Genomic DNA, 20,542 nt, shown 5'->3' on the forward strand with positions numbered 1-20,542 from the left:
AAAAGTTTTTTAAAAAGGTCCACAGAGGCATTTCCCAGGCATTATACTGCCTGGGAAAATGTGTTCACCAATACCCATCTTGTTCATCAGGGGACCTTGGGATGTCCAAGGCCCAGTGATTGAGTGATATTTCAAAACAAACAAACGTGTGTGTTCAAATTCAAATTTGAAAATGTTCCTGAATTAATCGAGTTCCTTGGAGTTTGATTACAGGTCCTGTTGAAAATTACAGACAGCTCTTTTATGGTGATTTTGAAAGAGGATAGTGAGTCGCACCTTTTGATGGCTGGTGGTAGTGGCTCCACATTTTGGTGGCAGACTAGTAGAATGCATTCATCCCATGTTTTGGGGGGAACAAGATCAGTGGAGCCCCCTCTGGTGTTGTGCCCGTGGGCGTTACTCACTCTATTGAAGTAGTTAGACAGGTACATGGGCAGTGCATGGTCCCTTGAGTGTCTTGAAGACCAGGCCCATTGCAAGTTGCTGTACTCTGTCCTCTACCCTGAGCCGCCCGTCCGTCCGTATATTTTTAGGTTATATGCACATGATGGTTTTGATATGATAATAGTCAATGCGTTGATTGCGTGTAATACGTCAATAAACAAAACTTAAGTCTTTGTGGTTTGTCCCCATAAACTCTTTAATTAATGTCGATGTCAGGAATCCTCTCTGGACACCCAACCAAAGCACATAACACATTGAATAACGTTGCATTCTTCTATCGATTCACTGACTTCAAGTGTATTTCCTTATTGCTAAATCTGGTGGCAAAGTAGGCTATAATTTGATGAGGTTATCCATTGCAAAAATGGAAAGGGTGGCAGTGTGATCATCCTTAGTGAAGGGATGTTCTTCCTTAGATTAAAACCTGAAAATTCACCTTTCAAGAGGCCAAAGGGGGGAGGTAAATGTCACTTTTCCCTTAGACAGTTCATCACCCCCCCCCCGTATCTTTTATGTTATGTTGATGAATTGAATACATAGGACCCCGATGGAAACAAGACCGCAAGAACTTTTTTGGTGGTATCCTTTTAGACCATGTGTTTGACTGTACTCGTGCTGTTTCGCATTTCTGTCTAATAAAATAATCAATCAAGCAATCAATCAAATTCACTTTTTTTCTTGTTTTCCCTTTAAAACAACTTAAAATTTCGTGAATATCCTACTTATTTTCCTTTGGGACCTATTTTGTGCGTCTACCAGGTCTTATGACTTCACTTAAGATCTGGGGGCATGGCCAATGCTGTTTGGCCACTCACAATAGTGAAACAGCATTGACCACACCTCCAGTACTTAAGATGCGCAAAATAGGGCCCCCTAGGGAATCCGAGAATTCCGAGTTTAATCTTGTAATTTGTTTTGCTTAAAATCTTGTCACCTAGGAGGCCCTAATACACCCTCGTAGATAAACACATGGTCTATTCTAAATGTTAACTATTGTCTTCATGCTTCTTTCTTTCTTTAAATGTTGGATTCCTCTTCAACAACCCTGGTGTTCTGATCAGCAGAGGAGATGCCGCCTTGTCTACGACCAACACTTCCACTGATGTTTACATAATTTGGACTGTCCTCCTCCTACAAGACATGAAACACGTTTATGATCATAACATAAATATAAATCATAACATTAATCAGTAGGCCTATGTAAGAGGAATCAATGAAACAAATTTTCAGATCTCCTCACTTCTTTGTCCATGCCAGAGTCTTGTTTCCTTTTAAAAACATGAAATATTATGTTAAAGTAAAGTAAAGATAAGTATACTTTTTAAAGCTTTTGCAATACTGACAAGAACAGGGTATAGTTCAATAGATTAGTAGGCCTTGGACTGTAATTGTATTTAGTTATGATGACAGGAATCTCACCAGATCCACAACAGAACCATAGAAAACACCAGCAATGCCAACGCCTTGACTCCAATAACAACACGAAGGACGACCCGATCAACTGCAGCAAAATGAAAGGATATTTTACATCTTATACTGACACATCAGTAGAATATGTTACCAGGTTACACACTGTAAAATACAACACTATCATTTCTTCCAACAACGTCCTTTGTCTACTCACTGTCTGTGTTGTCCATGAGCAGCTGCACCTCAGCAACTCCCAGAGAAGTCCCGGTGTGACAGAAGTACAGTCCAGTCTGGGTGGGCAGCAGAGAGGCCAGAACCAGCACCTGTCCTGACCCTACCTGGACCAGGGAGCTGGAACCAGGAGGCCCAGTCCTCTTGTACCAGGTGTAGCTGTCTACTGGTGGATCAGCATCACTGCTGCAGGTCAGAGTCACGTTTCTGCCCTCGACAACGTTTCCTGGTGGATCCACAGCTATGATTGTGTGAATTACTATGAGGTCAAGACAGGAAGAGCTATTAGTCATTCATTTATATCTTTATCTTTAATGTTTCTTGAATTATATTATATATTCTCTATTGTATTCTATTTTGTTATTATGTCGTATTCATTGTTACAGTAGCCCGATTGTATTTTTTTTCTGACCAGTGTAATGACCTGCGAATAAGCAAGATACAGTTTTCCGGCTACATTCGATAAGTTTCGGCAAAAACTTAAAAGCATAATATGCCTAAACAGAAATGGGTCCTCTTCTTTTCTCTCTCTACACTACATCTCTTGGTGCTGTCATCCATTCCCATGGCTTTTCCTACCACTGCTATGCCGATGACACCCAGCTGATCCTCTCATTCCCCCCCTCTGACACACAAGTGGAGGCACGCATTGCTGCTTGTCTGGCTGACATCTCGGAGTGGATGTCGACGTACCACCTGAAGCTCAACCTGGACAAGACTGAGCTGATGTTCCTCCCGGGGAAGGGCTGTCCGCACCGAGACATGGCCATCACCATTGATAATGCTGTGGTGACGTCAACTCGGACTGCGAAGAATCTGGGTGTGACCTTGGACGATCAACTGTCATTCTCGGCTAACATCGCATCAGTGACACGGTCCTGCAGATTCCTCCTCTACAACATCAGGAGGATTCGCCCCTTCCTCACGGAGAAGGCAGCCCAGGTGCTCATCCAGGCTCTTGTCATCTCCCGCCTGGACTACTGCAACTCCCTCCTTGCTGGTGCTCCGGCATCAGCCATCAGACCTCTGGAGCTTGTTCAGAAAGCTGCAGCTCGTCTGGTGTTCAACCGCCCCAAGTTCTCCCACACAACTATCCTTCTCCGTTCTCTGCACTGGCTCCCTGTAGCGGCTCGCATTCAGTTTAAAACCCTGGTGCTAGCCTATAGGGCAGTGAAAGGAACAGCTCCTTCTTACCTCCGGTTCATGGTCGATGCCTACACCCCTGCCCGATCACTTCGGTCTGCCACCTCGGGGCGACTGATTGCCTCGTCACTCAAGGGTCCTTCTGGTCGATCGACATGGTCACGACTCTTTTCTGTTCTGGCCCCACAGTGGTGAACTTCCCACTGATGTCAGGACAGCAGAGTCACTGCCCATCTTTCGCCGCAGGCTGATGAAAACCCACCTCTTCAGGAAACACTACCCTTCCTCTTTGCCTGGCCTACTTGTTGTTAACTAGTTGTACGAACTCTTGTTTTATTTTTGTATTGTTTTATTGGATCTTGTTTAGTCGATACACTTATTTGTTTTAGCTTGTGCTCATTTGATTTTGCTATTTTGTCTCATCTGTTTAAGAAAGTAGGTAGCTGATATATTGCACTTTTACCTTAGCGCTAGGTATACTCTTGGTTGCTTGTTTTTTGCAGGAAATGCACTTAAGACTTCTGGTGATTAGTAGTTTCGTTCCCTACCTATGTTGAATGCACTTATTGTAAGTCGCTTTGGATAAAGCGTCTGCTAAATGACTGTAATGTAATGTAATGTAATGTAAGCTCCATAAGGCTATGTCCCTTGCCTGATCGTGGGAAGTCGCTCTACCAACCAACCCCCGAACAGAATTACACAGCAGTAGGCTATTACTATTTATACATTTTAATTACATCCGACACACCTATAATATGGCATTGGTTCCCCAAAAGTCAAAACATTGCAGCTGACACCATAGCAACGGATCATAACATACATGGTCAAAAACAGCAAGTCATTGATAAGAGGAAGTTATGGTGTAGGCCGTTGGTATTCTGATGCAATGGGGGGACAGGATGTGGGTCAGATCCACACCCACAAATACCCAGTCTCCTCGACACCAGCAGTGTTAATTTTGACTTGCAAATATTTATTTCGTTTTAGTCAGTCATTTGAATAAAATTCCATTACATTTTTGTCATATTTTAGTAATCTGAAATGTTTTAGTTTTTGTCTAGTTTTAGTTAACTAAATATCATATGATTTTAGTCGACTAAATCAACAGTTATTGTGCTGTTAGTTAACAACAGCGCTTAAAGCGTGTACATTTTCAGCATTATTTTATTGATGGGCCGAGTACAATTCCACTTGTTACAGCCTCTGTGGAACAATCTGTTAGTCTGGCATCGATTGATAGGACAGCTCCGACCTTACCTGCATGCTAAGGTACAGCGTAGACTGTGGAGAGAGGCTCTTACGTGCGGTTTTGGGAAACACCCGTAATGTAAGCCAGCCATCGTAAAGGAGCCTTCGTAACGACCGCACGTCACTCCCTACGCAGGATCTCTTTGGGAAACGTGGCCAGTAACAGTAACATTTGAACTCACAATCCTACACGTAAGGGAATATCCCGGTTGTTGCATTTATCACATATTGTTTTTATTATACCCGCCAGTCTGGAATGGCCGATGGCGATGGATTATGTTTTTGGTGCTGTGAGACTGGCTGTCCACCTGTCCGTCTGTTAGTGAGCAGCTAATCTCACAGCAGCTGACCGAACGGCGTGAAACCTTGCACGACACACTCCCAGTAGGCCAAGGAAGAACCTCCACCCTAAATATTTCAAATCGGCCTTATGGTGGCACTATAACAGAATGATATTTTCATAGCAAAATTTTCGCTGCTTTTATTTGTTTACAAAGCACTTAAGAACCTGGTACCACTTTATATTACATATTATATATTACCTTTTTTGTTCCAACCAGAACACTCATGTCTTCCTATGCTCTCCTTTTAAATGTTCCCAAAGTGCTAAAAACACTGGTGAGACCGCTTTCTGGTTCTGTGGCCTTAAGTTGTGGAATACCCTACCACTTGAACATAGAATGGTGAGCTCTCTTGGTGTTTAGAGTAAGTTAAAGTCATTTATTTTCCTTCAATATAGCATTTAATTAAATTAAATTGAATTAATGTCCATGTTGTTATGCTTTCTTTATTTGTATTATTTTATTTTTTATTTGATGAATTTATATTATTTTGCCCTACTTTGTCTTGCTCTCAGAGCTTAAACTGTACTGTTTAGTCATGGCATAGTCGTGAAGAAAACAAGGCACAACAAAACTCAGCAATGAACTTATAATGAAATTACTTATGATTAATTACTTTTAAACTAATGATTAAAACCTCAACTGCTATGTTCAGCAACGCATTTACCTCTCTGTTTGGCCCTAAGCTCTGTGCAAGATGGATTGCCCGATACATCTGGCGGGTTCTTCACATCACAGCAGTAGGTGCCTACATCGTTGAAATGCATCTGGAGCAGCTGGATAGAGGCGTCTTTCTTGTTCATGTCACCTATAAACTGCACCCTATCTTTGTACAGCTCCGATGGGAAACCCTTCCCAGTTCCATAGTAGAAAATCTGCAGGAAGGAAGGGTGGGTAGAAAGTTAAGAGGTGTGAGCTCTGCTCCCAAAGCTCTTTTTGACAGAAATCCAACCAAGAAAGTGCAAATAAGAGGACAATACAAAACAAAAACAATTTATACTTAAATCAGTTGTTGAACTCCATTTCACACTGATAAAATGATTTATAGAACTGATTAGACCATGTCCACACTGGGATTTGACAAAATAATTTGGCAAAATAAAGATAGACATGTTGTGGTATTCTTTAGCTTTTAGATTATCATAATACAAATGTGATTTGCTCTCACAATCCATTGCTGGATGACAAAGCAAAGCAATCCAAGACTAGACGCGTCGCAATTCTGGGAAATTGCAAAGTGTGGTTGCGCCGTCGCGGGCCGCGGCCGCGGCCGCTGGGACTCAAGGAATACGCCTGGAGGTATACCGTCGGAGGCCGCGCGACGTGCGATTTGAATTCGGTGCCGATCGGATCCCGCGTTCGTGACGCGTGCCGTTTTGATTTGAGGAAATAGGCCCCTCCCAATAAAGAAACAGGCCCAATCCCAATCACATCGTCATGTCACTCTTGAGATCACTTACTTTTCTTTTTGAGAGAACTGATCCCCCCAAAAATCATGTTTTTTTATCAAACGGTTACATTTTGCGCATTTGTGGCGCCTCCTATCGATCAAAGTGGAAATGCTTTTGGGGATTCTTTGAGTAAACCACTCTTGACATGTGATTCAAATTTGAGATTGACCGGACGTTTCGTTCGTGATTTTTGGCATTTTTGGTAAAACGGGCCTCTCCCACTAATTGTGGAAGCCAATTACGGACGAACGGTAAGGACTATCAAAATGCCGTTTGGATATGTTTATCGCCAGGGTCGAGAGATCATGTGTACCGATTTTTCTAAATGGCGGAAAATCTATCCTGACGCAAATGGGCGCATCAAGGAAGTTGGAGCAGTGGGGAAATATAATGAGATTAATGGAAACAGTCTTACGGTATGGGGACTTGCATCAGATCCAGTTGGACGAAAGGTCAAGCTCACTGTGGCAGCACTGCTGACTACTTCTTTCGAACGGAAGGAACATTTAAGGATTGCTGTGGTACCATTTTCAGCAATCACTTCTGCAGGGGTATGCACGTCGACTGCTGATGCCGGATTTGTGCCTGAAAAGATGGAGACTTGTAAGTGACTTCATTTGTTCATTTCTGGACCATATGTTGACATGTTGCTTTGTCTCACCCTCACAATGCAACAAAAAATTCCAAACTACAGAGCCTACTCGACGCCTCCAGCCCACTGGGAATTGTTTTGGGAATTATGTGGGGATCCACAAGGGTAACGGCGAGGCTCCAATGTGGATTTTAGACTTGACATAACCAGCCTGTGACATAAGTCATCTATGACGTTAGTGGTCTTTGACATACTGTACGTATATGATCTATGTCATTGCGGTGGACTATGCCCTACGACAATCAGTGGACCAAATCAGAGACAAGGGCCTCCATGGTTGGAAGAGAATCTTTGATTTTTGTAACCCATTTTTTTCACCCAGTACCAATTTCCTAAAGCTGGCTCCAGACCAGACCGATTTTGGGCCGACTTGGCGTCGGGAAGCGTCGTATATAGTCGTCCAGTTGGTTAGGGGTCCGTCAGGGGGTCCGTCGGGACCTTTTCGGCCGACCCAGAGCCGACCGAACATGTTCAGCTTTTTAGCCGACTGGGGCCCGACTGGAGTAGCTATGTAGCAGAGACGAAGTGATAACAGAGGGCTGTCGGTGTTGCCAGATTATGTGAGAGAAACAAGCGACCATGTCTATGAAAAACTACATTCACTGTTTCTCGTTGTTGCTCCCAGAGAGAGAGAGATTGATTGATTTGACCTACTTTTGCGCTGTGGTGATGTAATTTATTGGGAGCAGGTGTGTAAGATTCCAATAGTATAAACATTTTAATTGGCTTTCATATACTCTTAAAATATTTTTACGGGGCCAGAGCTCAGCTCTGGACCTGTCTTAATGTTCCCCTCTTTTTTCTTCTGCCACTTTTCGCAGTTCTGGCTGAACCGTGCATACGCTTTTTACGAAACTTGGCCATATGGTAGATGGTCATGAAAAACTATCAAGAAATAATTCTCACAATCTTTCGTCAAAAGGTGGCGCTATAGCAACATGCCAACTTTGAACAGGTACAACTCATGCCCTGTTTGACCTACAGCCATGAAACTTCAATACACACATGCGTCTACTCATGATGAACAACTTTCACACTCTGACTTTTGACCTCTGACCTTTAGATCTCCCACCATTTTGAATTATATGAAAAACAGTTAAAACCTATCTCCTCCTGGGATTTTTGAGTAATCTGCACGAAACGTTTTACACATGAACTTTGGACCTATGCCGACAAACAAGCAGCAAAAGATTTTCCATAAGTGAAAAAATGAAGCTTTAATGAGCCAATGAATATTGCAGTTTTATGACAATTATTCATCTGCCCCTAACACATACATGCAGACTCACATTTCTTTGAAACTTTGCGTTAATGTTGAGGGTCATTCCAAATATCACTGAAACCAATCTTACTCCAATTGGTCAAAGGGGGGCGCTATAGCGATTTTTTGAAAATGCAAACTTTAAACAGGCAAAAGTCATGCCTCGTTTGGCCGACAGCCATTAAACCTGCTTACACATGTGCCTTGACTCATGAGGAACACATGTATCACGTTGACCAGTAAGCCCCGCCCTTAGATTGTCCGCAATTTTGAGCAGTTTGAAAAACACTTAAACCCAGGATTTTTCAGCTATTTGCGTGAAACTGTATCATCTGTGTGATCTCCTTTTTCACAGGTTCTTGTCTGTTGGGTCCAATGGCTTCTCCCTTAAGCGAATGCCTCACGACCACAAGGTTGCTGGTTCAAGTCTCACTTGATGCAGACTCATTTAAGTTGAATTGCAAAAAACATGACTATCAATGAATACATGTGCAAACGGTAAAGATAACATGAAATGCTTATTTGAGAGTATGTTTTTTCAATGTATGACGTACTTCATTGTGGAAATAGCCGATCTACAATCTCACAACTTTTCAGATAGCAACGTTTTGTGAGCTTGTAGATCGGCTGCTTTCACTGGTTTCGGTTTCGAGGAGACATACAATTTCTCTATTGGTAAATGGTTTGTGAACGAGTGATCTTAGTGTTAGTGTTAGTGTGAATTCTTTTTTCACTGGTTCTGGTCTGTTGGTCCAATGGCGTCTCGCTTCAGCATCAGCCTCTCGATCCAAGGTCGCCAGTTCAAGCCTCAACTCTTGCTGGCTACTTTTCAATTGTATCGCACAAAACATGACTGTATCCATTAATGCATGCGCAACTGTTAAAGGTAACATGAAATGCTTCTTGGAGAGAGTATTTTTTGCAATATATGACAAAATTGTGAGAATAGCCGATCTACAATCTCACAACTTTTCAGATAGCAACGTGTTTCTGAGCTTGTAGATCGGCTGCTGTGTTATCTCTTTTTTCACAGGTCTTGTCTGTTGGTCCAATGGCTTCTCCCTTAAGTGAGTCCCTCATGACTGCAAGGTTGCCGGTTCAAGCCTCACTTGATGCAGACTCATTTAAGTTGAATTGCAAAAAATATGAATGTATCAATGAATACATGTGCAAAGGGTAAAGATAACATGAAATGCTTATTTGAGAGGGTATGTTTTTGCAATGTATGACATACTTCATTCTGAAAATAGCCGATCTACAATCTCAAAACTTTTCAGATAGCAACGTGTTTCTGAGCTTGTAGATCGGCTGCTTTCACTGGTTCACTTTTATCTTCAACAGACAACCTCAGCCTGGACAAAGCTATAGGTAGTGTTGCAGCCTGTCAATCCGAAGGTTTAGGGTTTGATTCCTGTTAATGGCAATAGGTTGAGACGTCCAATCAATCCATTCTGCTTCCATCTCTCTCTCTCTTCAATCTATTCCGTTTCCATGTCTCTCTCTCTCTCTCTCTCTCTCTCTCATTCACTGGCCCCGTATTATCGCTGCTTGCAGCTATATTTTTCAAATTATATTTGGCCTTATAGATCGAAATGTGCTCAGTTTTGGCTATTTTCTGGGTGCTAATTTCAATAAATTAATTCATGTATTTAATTTTGATTATTCGAATAACCGTTAAAAAAAATGTTGTGTACACGTCAGCAGTGGTGGAAAAAGTACTCAAATGTTTTACTTGAGTAAAAGTATCAATGCGCGATTTTCCTGTCAATACGTTTTTTTTTTTGACACCAGTCCCCTGTTCGTTTGTCAACAATGATCTAAATGGGAAGTTTATTTCAGCAGCTAGAATGTGACAGTTTTAGTCCGTTTTTTGGTGCGCAACACAACTCTCGTTTAAGTGAATTGCTTTCACCTGCTGCTGCTGTGCGGAGTGTGTGCTACAGGGCATATCTCCGCCAAGCCAGGGTGACCTACCCAGGCTCATGAAATCTACAAGCTGTAATTATTAATAATTAAGAAATACTATATTTTAAAGTGAAAAATCAACTAAAGTCATTATTAGTGCAAGTTCATTCACATTTCATTTGAATGAAAATAACTTGTGGGTAAAATACATTCTGTGAATCTAATGTGACATTTACTTGAGTAAAAGTACTAAAGTATTGGTATAAAAATGTACTTAAAGTACCAAAAGTAAAAGTACTAAAATGTTTGAAAATAGCAGATCTACAAGCTCAGAACGCGTGCATCGCAACACGTTGTGAGCTTGTAGATCTGATATTTTCAAATAGCTTATAGGTATAAAATGTATGTTTCATAATGTTTTATATCTGCAAAGTAACTAGTAACTAAACATTTCAAATAATTGTTGTGGAGTACAAGTATAGACAATTGGACATACTCCAGTAAAGTAAAAGTACCTCAAAATTGTACTTAAGTACAGTACTTGAGTAAATGTACTAGTTACTTTACACCACTGCACGTCAGTGAAGAAAAAACGCTGGGAACATCCCTATGTACAAGTGGCTTTGCAGGGAAACAAGCCCAAAGTCGCTTATAATAAGCAGACCTGGCAACGCTGGCAGGCTAAAAGTCAAATTAGCACATGAATGGCCAGTCGGCTGACAGACTTAAATGCCAACTTTTGCCAACCGAATACCAGTCTGTTGCAGTCTGAAGTAGTCTGAAGTAGTCTGTTTGGTCTGGAGACGCCTTAAGTGATCCTGGGCGCTGCAACAGCCCTACACCAGCGCTACACCAGTCCCCCACAGTAGGGAGGCCAGGGCCGAGCTCATGCTTCCTTCAATGCATGAGAGCCAACTGACCTTCTTGTCACCTGACAGGGGGGAGTTTCCCTGGTAGGACATAGCGCGTGGAAGGAACACGTTATTCCAACCAGTTCCCTTCCCCTCCATCAGGCGCCCCGGCTGTCATGGGGGAGGCGGTATAGTGACCAGGATTACCACATGTTTTTGTGAGGGTATTAACTACCCTAGGAGACACGGGGAGAACATGCAAACTCCACACAGAGTAGGCCCTTTCGCCAACCCCACTTAGGGTATGGGCGCTGATGACGTGGAGGAGAAGACACGCCCCCAGCACCCACAGCGTCCCCGGCGGGAATCGAACCCAGGACCTTCTAGCTGTGAGGCGACAGCGCTACCGACTGCGCCATCTGCGTTTTTTGACCGAAAAACGGCCGCTGCTCCAGTACCGTGGGTCGCAGAGGGCCGGCGGAGGGCTTGTTGGATCCGGGTCGGCGGTGCGCACACGGCGGAGAGAGACAGACAGAGAGAGAGAGAGAGACAGAGAAAGAAAAAAAGAAGAGAAAGAGAGAGAGAGAGAGAGAGAGAGAGGGGGGGCATCTGAACCAGAGGGAGGTGGGGTCAATCCTAAAGGACATCACCCCAACTATGAGCGCCTAGTATCCAAACCACCGTTTCAGTGATCACTTTCTGCAATGGGGGCAGTGTTGCTGCTTGGAGCATACACAAACTCAACAAAGTTGCAAGACCCATACTCAGGTGTCACACACCTCTCAGCAAGTGTGTGCTGGCAGGTCGCTCAAAACGAGAGCAATTACCAACAGAAGCATATTGATGTATTTTGGCAAATTTTTGGGGGGCGCTGCCCACACGTTTAGCTGTGTTGCTCAATCCACAAATGCCCGATCCTTATAAGCTGTACCTCATTGTAAAGGTGACTAATCAACGATAACAATGATATATAATTATATATAATTACACATATATATATATATATATATATATATATATATATATATATATATATATATATATATATATATAATGTATATATGTATAATACCAATATATTGGTATTAAAATGGAGAAATAATCGACCGAAGTTTCAGACGTATTTTGTTATCTGAAATGTTTTAGATTTAGTCTAGATTTTAGTCGACTAAATCTACAGTTGGTTGTAAATGTATTTTGATGGCGTCGTATACCTGACTTACACTTATCTGCGTGCCGAAAATAGCTGATCTACAAGCTCACAACGTGTCGCGTTCTATGGCTTCTATCGCCCTAAGTCGTGCAATACCCTACCACTTGAATTTAGAATGGCCGGCTTTCTGGGTGTTTTTATGTGTAAGTTGAAGTCCTATTTTTTTCAATATGGCATTTAATAAAATTATCATTTTTCGTCGTCAGAGCGAGAAATATCTGATTGACCTCGACTATGCGGACGATGTCGCCCTGACCGCAAAGCATATAACACCTGCTCAGACCCAGCTCATTTCATTTGAAGAAGCCGCTGCCAAGGTAGGACTCATGCTAAACACAAATAAAACTGAATGCGTACTTATGAATGAGTTTGAAACACTGAGGAAGGCCGACGTGCCGAAACGCGTCCGTTTCTCTAGATAGACTGCTGCTGCTGTGCAAATCTATTAAAAGATAACTAGAAAGAAACTACTCAAGCACACTCAAGAGAGTGCCTATAATCCTTTCATTGTATATCTTCAAGTATCTGCACCCAGTTAAATTACATGAGACTATTCCCCTTGCACTTTATAATTCCTTTTTTATCTCTTGTGATGATGATAATGATGATGATGAAACAGGCACTTTATCTCTTTAACTCTTGCACTTTACTGTGATTACTGTGATGATGATGATGATGATGATGATGATGATGAAACAAGCACTTTATGCCGGCACTTTATAATTCCTTTTTTATCTTTTGCACTAGATGCGCCCAGACCTATGTTTTTATGCTATGGTGTTTCATGTCTGCTGTTGTCCTGTACTGTCTGTATGTTTTAAACCACTACTCTGGCTGTAAACCCAATTGCCCTTCTGGGACATTAATAAACTTGAACCTTGAACCTTGAGTTGAGCGCGCCTTCTGATGGAATTGATCCGGTAGGAGAGTTGCCGAGGACCCTATCCACCCATGTGTATTATGTCAAAGGATGGATCACACATTAAGGAAGTCGACAACTTTAAATGTCTAGGGTCATATGTGGCTGACAGCAGAAAGGACTTTCTTGCCAGAAAGGGACAAGCTTGGAATGCCTGCAACAAACTCAGAAGAGTCTGGCATTTCAACTGCTACCAAGGTCTCTCCAGGGCCTGTGTTGAAAGCATCTTGTTAAATCATTCTGAGATATGGTTTGTGAAAAAGGAGTTACGAGACAGGCACATATACAAGATGCCTCGTGTGCTAAAAACATCTCCTGGAAAACTCATCCAACCAAAGAGCAGATCCATGATGAACGCCAATAACAACCATACCACCGTATGGAAGAGGAGATAGAGGAAGGGGAGTTTGACCGTGACGAGTTATCTGATGCATTCTTTGAACATGATTATGAGTGATTCATCTGATTTAAGAGAACCATTGACTGTTTATCTGGAATGAATGAGTTCTAAGTACCACAAAAGAATAACAACTCATCAGCATCTAGACACCTTATTTGTTCAGTTATCTGCAATACTGGTATCTCTTAGTCTTAATTGGTAAAAATGAGATTATATTAAAATGGCAACATTGATTTGCACACGAGCATGGCACAGGCACATGAGATCGCTTTAAGAATAGTTGTCTCGGTCGGTTCCGGGCAGACCTGTGCTACCATCTAGCACCGCACGCACACACGCACGCGCACACACACACACACACACACACACACACACACACACACACACACACACACACACACACACACACACACACACACACACACACACACTCTAAAAATGTACAGCCTGTTAACCACACAGTAAAATCCTGCAGTTGGTATAGTGCATTTAAATGTAATTTTGCTTTTGCAATCATATTATTTATTTACCTATTGTATTTGGAAAGTATGATTAAATCAGAGTCGTACCTGAGATCCAGAGCAGGAGAAAAAACAGGGCTGTTTGATGCATTGATGAGTCAAGACAGATAGACTGATATGATGCTGTGATCCAGTAATGCTTTAGTCTGAACTGGACATTCACTGAACACTGTCGTATATCTCTATGTTTTGGACACGTCAGCTCTGCACTTTATCACTGGTTATAAGGAAGTGATTTATTTGCGTCATTTCTTACATCCGGAGAGGAAGCTATAGTCAGCATATCCTTTTTACTTGCGCACACACACACACACACACACACACACACACACACACACACACACACACACACACACACACACACACACGTTTGTATTTCTATACTTGTGAGGACATCAACATGGAGGATGGCAATTTCATGAATTATATGTTTACCATTTTGTGCCATTTTTAACCCTAAACCGTAAACGATCACTTCCCCATTCCTACGCTTAACCGTGGCGACGTGCCTTACAGCATAATCCTCAGTTTCAACACCTGGCTCAAACGATTCTGCACCACCCATGATTTTAGATATATGATATTCATTTTATCAGACACGCCCCTTCCTATACAAACCCATTGTAACTTCAAACGCCATTTAACCATGTTAGATTCATCGGACACACCTGTCCTTGTTTCTGTTTTCTAATACGTGTTTTTTCAATAACTTTTTTCATTTATTGGTAATATTTTTTTTGGAAAATGAAAAAAAAAAAATACAATAAAAAAGAATAATACAAAAAACGTCCCCCTCACGTATAAGGAGGGTATTATGAGTCACCAGAACCAAGGACGGGTGTTTTTGATAAATCTAACATAGTTAAAATGGAGTTTGAAGTTACAATGGGTTTGTATAGGAAGGGGTCGTGTCATAAAATGAATATCAAATATCTAAATACTGAATCAAGCAACTTAAAAACTGTCTGGGGGGCTCACAAAAGCCTGAGTAGACGATAAAATTACGCCATTTAAAAAAAAAAGTGAAATATCCCTTTAGTGTTAATGTGCACCGGTGTTTAGTTGCGAACGCGGAAGGAGGCGCGGCGAAGCCGCGCCTCCGACCAAGTGGAGCTTACTATGTAACTCTGCCTGGGTTGTGTGTGTGTGTGTGTCTCCGTCTGTGTTCACGCTCTCATTGGCTGCATGCACCCATGTGACTCACGCTCTCATTGCCTGCCTGCCCCTGGGTGACATGACTCACATGCGTGCACTGCCTGTAAGCAGCCACCCGAGTGCGCCAGAGTGCAGGAATTTAGACAATACACACACACACACACACACACACACACACACACACACACACACACACACACACACACACACACACACACACACACTGTTGGTGTGTGTGTGTGTGTGTGTGTGTGTGTGTGTGTGTGTGTGTGTGTGTGTGTGTGTGTGTGTGTGTGTGTGTGTGTGTGTGTGTGTGTGTGTGTGTGTGTGTGTGTGTGTGTGTGTGTGTGTTTGTTTGTGCGTGTGCGTGTGTGGTGCGTGTGCACAGATTGGGCCTCTTCCTATTTTCTAGTTCAGATGCTGCCCAAATCCAGCTCCCTCAGCTTGGGGTCCTTCAAACCCATCTGTGTGTGACCTGGGACTCCAGTTCAGGTCTGACTGCATTCTACATGGACGGCAAGAAAAGCCTCAGTAAGATCTACAAGAAGGGCCATGCGGTGCAACCCGGGGGCAGAGTTATCATCGGGCAAGATCCTGACAAACTGCTTGGCTCTTTCGATGCCAACCAGAGCTTTGTGGGAGAGATCAGTGACATCAATATGTGGGACTATGTCCTTTGTCCTGACACTATCAAGGCTTTGTACGCTGGCCAGCGGGTGGCAAGAGGCAACATATTTGACTGGGACACCATAGTGCTCCAAACTAATGGCCGGGTTGAGGTGTTCGATGATAGCGCTCAAAACTAATGGGCGGGTTTTGCTGGTTGACTACCTTTAATTGGTTAAATAATTATAAAACCCACAGACACACTAACCAGTAAAAAAATCCTAAATAAGAAAAAGAGGTTGCGCATCAACAATGGGTTTTCTCAGTGGAGTGCTATACCCAAAGTCCAGTATACACATCAAAAGAAGGAATTAAAAAAAAAATCCCAAATGGGTAGCACATCCAAAATGTTCAATTAAATGGAGGACAAAGTAATCACATTTCCACACCAATAAAATGAATGCTTGCACGTTTCGGCTATGAGCCTTCCTCTGAGCATTCATATCACATTCAACTCACTTTATACAAAAGGTCAGAGTTCACCTACAGCTGAAATCTCAAGTCAATCACCAAGGTCCAATCGCTTGTATGCAAGAACACAGGCAATTACAGGTAATTTTAGGTATATATCATAAAGTAACAAAGTGCACCATAGTCTTAACCCAAAAAGCATTTGAAGCTATAATCGTCATTTCTCTCTGGGCCAGTTTCTTTAGAATATCACCCCCTCTGAATGGCATCACAATGTTCTCAATCCCACAGAATTTTAATGTAGAGGGTGAACCATGATTTGCTTCAGCATAACATACATAGCATAATGTTTTGCAATTGCATAATCCATATTTCCTGTACGGATTGCAGTTATGTGTATTCTTTGTTTGAGGGGTCGTTTAGTTTGTCCTACGTATGCTAGACCACAGGGACATAGCAGCATGTAAATCACATGTGTCGATTTGCAATTGATAAATTCACGAATAGGAATCCTCCTTCCAGTGTGTGGATTATTGAATGATTTCTTGTCTGTTGTGTTGTTGCAACAGGCGCAGTTACCACATAAAATTATTATAATATAGTATAAAATTCCCTTTCAAAATAATAACAACCAAAATGATGGAAATCGTCAATAAGCTTACACACTATCTACATTTGGGTGGTGTCATACAGTGTGATATTGTACATTAAAAATTAAGCTTGAGCTTATGGGTGACCTTGTTGTGACTAATCCCTGTTTATTATTTTTCCTTATTTTTTGCTCATTAAAACTAATTTGGTTTAACAGTTATTCTAACTCATTTGGTTTCACAGACTTGCATAAAGTTAGTGTTCCTCTGTGGTATGGAACAATCTTTGTGTGGATTGTTTGCTTTTACCGCCGCCTGCTGGTGATTGTTGCTAAAAGGCCTCATGATGATACTGCTATTAATATAGGCCTACTAGTAATGCTGTATAAAACAATAACAGAAAAGCAATGTTAACAACGCCATATACAATCCGATATATGTTTCGATGTTTAAGGTTCTTTTTTAGGCCTACATTGGTCAAGGCATATTCCATTTAGCAACAATAATGGTCATAGCATAGTTCATTTAAAAAAGTTTGTTGAATATTTAATGTATCCATGTGTAACTCTGAGAGAGTTTCATCTAACTCTGAGAGAGTACAAATGTAACCAAATAGACCCTTGTGGGTCCATTTGGTTACATTTGTACTCTCTCAGAGTTAAATGAAAACTGAGAATGTAACTACCGTTATGCACCGTTTCCCATTATTTGGTTGTCAAGCCCTTCAACTGGACAGTGAGACCCTATGTTAACAGTTAAGTGACAGACCTGCGTAGCCACACTTACAGTAAGTAAAAGTAGAGATGTCTTACTAGGAAAATGACACGATAATTAAATCCCCCTCATTAGAATATCTAGTGCTATCTGTACTTAAGTTTCATAAGTATGATTTTAATCTACTTACTGTAAGAATCAAATAAAAAGTATTTGTTTTATTTTTGTAGAATTTGTCTTGAGGTGGGGTTTGATGTGAGTCTTCAGATTACGATGGAGAATATGGGAGTGATATTGTAGTTCCGATTGCATAATGCAGTAATCAGTGTTTGAAATAATGCTTGGTTTTAAAATCAAAATCTGACTTTTAATTAGTATCCTTTGTCTATCCAGATAGATACTCACCCCTGACCGTGTTCATAAGAAATTCCTTCACCAATAGATGGCAGCAAATCACAGAGCAAATTTCAATCTGGAGAGTAACCAGGTATTATGCTGTTTCTCATGTTTACCAGTGACCCGAGCACATCATCTTAATTTAAACACACACTGCTCGTTAAAAAAATAATTCAGCAGGAAGGATTTACATTATGATAAGGCCATGTGTACATTTTTCTAATTAATTAATACAAATGGGTGTGTAAATAATATACTATAAGAGCTATTTTCACTATTTGTTGCCTACTACAGGCTTAAGTGGTTAACCAGTATTTACTCACAGTTTTTTGTATTGAAATATTTGCTCTAACACAGATTCTAAGCAGAAGGCCCAATAAATCTATGATTGCTTCCTTGTTGCTTTCCTAGATGATGGTTGGCATGAGGCATAGCACTCAATAAGATATACACTTACGTCACAGACATCAATACTGTACATCACAGACATCAATACTGTACGTCACAGACATCAAAGGACCAGGACACAGCAGAGAAAAACAATAGTTACTTGTGCTACAAGTTAATACTCATTAAAAACACTGGCACTTACTGAGCTCAGACCTGTCAAAGACTACTTTTTTCAACCACCTGGGTTTTGTCACTGTAGACCCAGAAACATCAAGGACCTCCTGGTCAGTGCTGACACATATAATCATGTCCAGCTGCTGGAAGCTTCACTCAATGACAGCTTTCTGCTGTTGTGCAGCATGAAGGGATTTGTGTTTCTCATATCAAACTGAGGGTACTTGAATTTCAAGGACCCTCAATTCTTGAAGGTTGACCACTGAACTAAACTATCCAAACAGTAAAAATCTTGTTAACTTCACTCTGGTGTAGGCTACATATGCAACCTGGTCCATTAGTCCGCACCCACAAGGGTCCACTATAGTCAACCTTTTAAAAAATGTGAGTCATGTCACACTTTCAAAATAATTTGACAATTTTTTAAAAGGTTTTTGAACTTTTACGTTGGTACTGGAAGTATATTTTTATGACAATACTTTTGTACTTTTATAGCTCCAATTATTTTTATTGTGAAGCACAGGATACAAATATACATTTTCCGTTCAAGTGTATGGATTGCTTCCTTTTTTTCCAAAAACAAACAGACAAATAAACAGGTAGGCCTACAAAAAAAGAATACAATGTCAAAATGTACATTTTATTATAACAATAACAACTTATATTCACAACCAAGGCTGCCTTTATATTCCAAATGTGTACACTCAAACCTAAACAAAAAACAAAAGGACCCCCCACCTCCCTTCCCCCTCCCTAAAAGTGCTACCCCAAATTACGTGCGACGCGGGTCATCCACAGGAATTAGTTACCTCAACCTTTAAGAAAGGAGAGTAAAGGCTTCCAAATCTTCTCAAATTCTTTAAGTTTATCCTTGATTATACATCTAATTCTTTCTAAGTGTAGAGTTTCTGTCATCTCATTGTGCCAAAGCTTGACTGTGGGCACCTCTTTCTTCTTCCAAAATAAGAGTATCATTTTTTTTTTGCAGTGATAAGACCGTATGAGAGCAGGCGCTGTTGAGTTACTTCTTGAGTTACTACTTGAGTTATTTCTTCATCCCTTCTGACACTCCCAGGATGACTAACACTGGGTGTGGATATATCTCCACCTATAGTATATTGGAAAATAGTCTGAATATCTCTATCCAGAAATTCTGTAGGTTGGGACACAGGGCATAACTGTGTAGTAGAGTTGCATCTACTGATTCACACTTATCACACTGGGGGGAGATGTCTGGGAATATTTTGTGTAATTTTACTTTTGAGTAATGTAACCTATGTAATATTTTGAATTGTATTAAACAATGTCGCGCATTAAGCGAACAGATATTCCATTCTCCTATCCCAGATACGCCCAGTTCCGCCTCCCAATTGGCTTTAATAGAGTCAGTCGAGACCGGAACCACGTTATGTAAAGTGTCATACAAATAAGAGATGATGCGTCTAGTCTCAGCAGCATGTCTTAAACATCCATCCAATTTGTCTGGCCTTGCAGATACAAAATCAGAAATATGTTTTCTCACATAACTCCTAATCTGGAGGTATCAAAAAAAACCTCGCTGGGGGAGGTTGTACCGTAATTTTCGCACTATAAGCCGCACCTGACTATAAGCCGCAGCAGCTAAATTGAATGTTTGGAACATATATAAGCCGCACTGGACTATAAGCCGCGGGTGTAAAATCCATAGATTTAGGAGGTCCCCTAGTGGCCGTTAGCTGTAAAAATCCATAGATAAGCCGCACCGTTATATAAGCCGCAGGGTCGAAAAATGGGAAAAAAGTCGCGGCTTATAGTCCGAAATGTACGGTATTTCTCTTTTAATTGTATAATGGAAGCAAATATCCCGTTCACATATACATTTCTAATGCAAGTTTACTTTTGTACTTTTACTTTACTTTTGCTTTAAGTGAAATATTGAATACAGGACTTTTACTTATTTCACTTGGAACATAGTATTTCTAACACCAAAGTGCAATCAGGAGTAGTGATGAAAAGTTCTCAGCTCTCATTCAAAGATGCCGGCCATCCTGTTTAGTCTCTCACTCAACAGCGTGAT

At 41.3% G+C, this 20,542-nt stretch overlaps 1 protein-coding gene across 2 annotated transcripts; it reads right to left on the bottom strand.

Annotated features, from left to right (window-relative positions):
- Positions 1 to 564: 564 nt before the first annotated feature.
- On the bottom strand, positions 565 to 14,193 carry LOC308098822 (myelin protein zero-like protein 2). Of its 2 annotated transcripts, XM_080447273.1 has the most exons (7): positions 14,039 to 14,193; positions 6,684 to 6,853; positions 5,485 to 5,692; positions 2,069 to 2,344; positions 1,864 to 1,945; positions 1,685 to 1,712; positions 565 to 1,575 (listed from the first exon to the last, which is right to left on the bottom strand). In XM_080447273.1, exons 1-7 carry the CDS (start codon positions 14,079 to 14,081, stop codon positions 1,462 to 1,464), a joined length of 921 nt encoding a protein of 306 aa, XP_080303399.1. In that variant the 5' UTR covers positions 14,082 to 14,193; the 3' UTR covers positions 565 to 1,461. The 2 variants fall into 2 exon arrangements, with proteins under 2 accessions (XP_080303399.1, XP_080303400.1); XM_080447274.1 differs by lacking the exon at positions 1,685 to 1,712.
- Between the last annotated feature and the right edge of the window lie 6,349 nt (positions 14,194 to 20,542).

This window comes from Gymnoscopelus braueri, assembly GCF_963280865.1.
Source record: "Gymnoscopelus braueri genome assembly, chromosome: 13".
In the NCBI taxonomy this organism is placed as follows: Eukaryota; Metazoa; Chordata; class Actinopteri; order Myctophiformes; family Myctophidae; genus Gymnoscopelus; species Gymnoscopelus braueri.

Coding starts and splice junctions, on each gene's coding strand:
- LOC308098822 (XM_080447273.1), bottom strand. CDS start 14,081: ATGCATCAAACAGCCCTGTTTTTTCTCCTGCTCTGGATCTCAG. Junction 5,693..6,683: donor CTGATGCAAGTCCCCATACC/GTAAGACTGTTT, acceptor TCCTTCCTGCAG/ATTTTCTACTATGGAACTGG. Junction 1,946..2,068: donor GCTCATGGACAACACAGACA/GTGAGTAGACAA, acceptor ATTTTGCTGCAG/TTGATCGGGTCGTCCTTCGT.